Source organism: Mustela nigripes, chromosome 12 (genome assembly GCF_022355385.1).
Source record: "Mustela nigripes isolate SB6536 chromosome 12, MUSNIG.SB6536, whole genome shotgun sequence".
Taxonomy (NCBI): Eukaryota; Metazoa; Chordata; class Mammalia; order Carnivora; family Mustelidae; genus Mustela; species Mustela nigripes.
Window position 1 is genome coordinate 142,299,116 of NC_081568.1, and position 4,001 is coordinate 142,303,116.

Below are 4,001 nucleotides of genomic sequence, written 5' to 3' on the forward strand. Positions count from 1 at the left end.
TGGGAAGAACTTGTAGATGTTAGGATGGACAGAGTAGACATCGAAGAGGGTTGCTGGGGGGAGGGGGTTGGGAGAAGGGGGTGGGATTATGGACATTGGGGAGGGTATGTGCTTTGGTGAGTGCTGTGAAGTGTATAAACCTGGTGATTCACAGACCTGTACCCCTGGGGATAAAAATATATGTTTATAAAAAAAAGTAATTAGAATCAACTTAACATTTGCCTATGAAAACATATAAGCACAATAATGCAGCCAGTCATTTCCACACAGCTGCAATCACAGTGACATGTTTACCTCAAGTAGGTGTTTTTGTTTTGCTTTTTTTTTAATCTTTTGGCATAGTTATCTGTCATCATAGACATTAATTGTATGAATTCTTGACTTTACTACTTATATGAGGTTTGGTGACAATGAAGATACTGAAACCAAGGCTACACCAACGTTAATTCAATTAAAAAAAAAAAAAGAAGGCTTGGGGGCAACTGGATGGCACCATGTATTAAGTGACTTTGATTTCAACTCAGGTAGAGTCTCAGGTTATGAGATCAAGCCCCCATCAGACTTCTCATTCTGCACAGAGTCTGTTCTACTTTCTCTCTGCCTCTCCCCTGTGCATATTCTCTCTCTAAAATAAATAAAAGAAAGGGAAAAAAGGTTTTCCTTGACAATTTTAAGATTGTGTTACATAGTTCTTGAACTTATGTACCATACCAAAATTGAATTGAAATTAACTGAATGTGTGTTGTTTCCTTATTCTTTAGTTTTGGTGGGTTTGGAATAGAATGGGCAATTGCTGACAATAATAGAAGCAGACTATACCCAGATGGGAAGAGACACTAAATTCATATAGTCCAAAACTTTACCGGCTCACTCTCCTTATGAGAATGCCATGTGTTTGCCTGGAGGCCAAAAGATGATGGGCATGTTTTTAGGAATATCTTTTCTTAGGCATTCCCCTGATCTATTCTATACTGAGAATTTTTCATTGATTCTTGAAAGGCTCTGACCCTTGGATTTTTAAATTTTCAAAGGCCCCCCACCAAAATATTTGGAGATTTGAGTATCTGATCTTTTACTTATGTGATTTTAATAAGCCACAGACTCTAGGCTATTTAATAGTTTTGTAACCTTTTTTTGGATTACCACTATTAAATATACTCTGACTGTTTTATTGATGTAAAGATAATATGAGCTGATTGAATTGTTTTCCAAGACATTTATTTTAAGATGCGAAGGTTAATGTCCAGTTGCTGTTAGATAAAATTTCTCTCTATAATTAAAATCGGCATATGCCTCCACATAAATCAAAAGAGGTTTTTTTTTAGTAAAATTAGAGTTGGTTTTGAGGGACAGAATTTTTTTCTCCAATAATGATAATGAGAAATAAGCAAATAAATATTTGAAAGAGACACTCGTATGAATTCAAATACTATTGAACAAGCATGGCTATGAATTAGAGCTCTTTACTATTATAAACATTTGGCCAATTTTTTAAAAATTTAAAAATAGACACTAAGGAATAAATGAAAGTTCAACCTTCGGTGCTTTTCAACACAATACTTAGTACTCTCTCACTTGAGATATAAGTTAGTGAAGTGAAACTTAAACTGTCTACTAATCTTAAAGTTACACCATATACTCATCAACTATCAGATGAGTTATTCTTTTCCTTTGCTCTTCCTTGGTCTGCCTAAATGCTGTATCAAAGAGAGTGATGAACATTATTTTGTGAAATGACTTCATCCCTGCCATCTACGTTAGTTCAAAATGAGAGAGTAGCTTTGAAGCTTGTTACCTGTTTAATCTTAACTTTTAAAACCTATTTTTACAGATGCTTGAAGAGATGGCACATGCACCGCCTTTAATTATAGATGTCTAAGCTGGGGAGCCAGAAAGGCGCAACTGCCCTTCATGAGTTTCTAGAGAGATTTTTGTCCAAACAGGTGAAGCTCAGCTAGACATCCTCCCTGGCCTCTTTATGAATGGGGCTCAATGTGGAAAACCTACCATTGGAAGGGTTTGTCTTAATCCTCCTTCATATGCTCAGTTTTACTATCAATACACTCCATTTGAGTCTCACGCTCTCCCGACTGAGTTAGCCGGGTGACTTACACACTCCGTTTACACAGTAATTTAACACTAAAATAGTTCTTCATTAAAAGAAAGTAGGTGTCGGGCACCTGGGTGGCTCAAGTGGGTTAAGCCGCTGCCTTCGGCTCAGGTCATGATCGCAGAGTCCTGGGATCAAGCCCCGCATCTGGCTCTCTGCTCAGAAGGGAGCCTGCTTCCTCCTCTCTCTCTGCCTGCCTCTCTGCCTGCTTGTGATCTCTTTCTGTCAAATAAATAAAATCTTAAAAAAAAAAAAAAGAAAGTAGGTGTATTTCAATCTTTCATTAATAAACTTTCTGAATAAAACTTCATATGTAATTACACAATTTAAACTACTATTTTCAGAGCTGTTCCAATTTGTAAGTGAAGTACTGAGACCATGTGACACTGTAAATGATTTAGGCAGTGGAAGAAGTATACATTTACAGATTTTAGAACGGTGTTCATGAAAGTAGGACCCTAGGGTTCTTACGAGTTAATGTGCACAGAAGTGTTTCATCCACTATATGCTATTCCACTATCGCAGAGTTTTTAAGATGTTAATTAAGCACTGCCCACGTTTTATCAAATGTGTTTTCTGCATCATTTTGTCTAGAAAAAAATTAAAATCAGAAAACCAACCAATGACTTAGAAATAAGAGATAAATCTATTTAGCATGCCCTGTTTTTTTGTTTTGTTTTGTTTTTTATATGAGCAATCATCTGATTTATAAAAAATGCAATAATATTTAAAATGATACAAAATATCAATTTCAAAACAATACCAAAAAGAGAGTGTATTTAACTATATTCAGCTTATCACAGGAAAAGGGTAAGAAGAATAACTCATGCTATAGCATGTTGCTAATATGAACCGGCAATAGAAAAAATTGGTAAAGGAAGGCAGAGGAGCTCTATCTTTTAAGAATTAGAACCAAGGGGCTCCATAATCATCCGGCACCCACTCAATGTTGTACCTATGTTTAGAAATGTACATGATGGGAACTTCAGGAATCTTCCGGATCCTTCGATTAAGGTCTCCGTCAATTTTGGCCACAATGTAACACTTGTGCTGAGTTACTCTCTGCACTAAGAAGTCATCTGCATAGGTTCCTTTGTGTGTGCACGGTAATTGTTCAAATCTTGGATCCTTGGCAATCCTTAGAGCCACTCGATACTTCCGCCCCAGTTTTTCAATTTCAGCCATTACACAGTCAGTTATACAAGGGATACACTTGGCATAAAGACAATCCATCATTGACTGTACTAAGTCAAGTTTGGCTTTAATGGAAAAGTTGATAAAGTTGGTATCAACCAGGATGTGGTAAGGTGGGCCCAGCTGTGTGTTATTTTGGAAGAATAAGCAGGAAGGATGTTGGGGGACTTCTCTTTCCTTGAGTGCACTGGGATCTTTCTTTTCTTTTTTTTTTTTAGGTTTTAATCTATACTTTTCTTTAAGCCTCTGATCTCGGAGACTAAGCATTCGCTTCATAGTCGCATACTTTCTTGCTTTCTTTTGCTTCCCCATGTTCACGTCATACTCTTGTTTCTTCCGGAATCCGTTTTGTTTTGTTTTTAACGAAAATGGTGCCTCAGTTCTAGGCTCCACTGAAGCAGCTCTTACTCAAGTGAAGTGATCTCAACCTTGCCAAATCTTACAGTCCTCCTTTTATTTGAATTTTGAGTACCAGCAACATAATGGATGAATTCTTAAAAGATTTCCTTTGGCATTTATGATGCAATACTCCCCTGATTTCACTTCTACATCCCTCTGTATCACTCCTTCAGTATCGACATTGTAAACATTTGGTTTGTACAATAAACATTAATATGCTTCAACTTTCTTCCCCAAAGCCTCTCTTCATACCATTCTTTCTTCCTCAACCCTCTCGGTCATATGCGTGACTTAAGTT

General features: G+C 36.9%; 1 protein-coding gene across 1 annotated transcript; it reads right to left on the reverse strand.

The window, feature by feature from the left end:
- Positions 1-3,016: 3,016 nt before the first annotated feature.
- Positions 3,017-3,643, reverse strand: LOC132028041 (rRNA-processing protein FCF1 homolog). The gene has a single exon (XM_059416697.1). It carries the CDS (start codon positions 3,614-3,616, stop codon positions 3,017-3,019), a length of 600 nt encoding a protein of 199 aa, XP_059272680.1. The 5' UTR covers positions 3,617-3,643.
- Between the last annotated feature and the right edge of the window lie 358 nt (positions 3,644-4,001).

Coding starts and splice junctions, on each gene's coding strand:
- LOC132028041 (XM_059416697.1), bottom strand. CDS start 3,616: ATGGGGAAGCAAAAGAAAGCAAGAAAGTATGCGACTATGAAGCGAATG.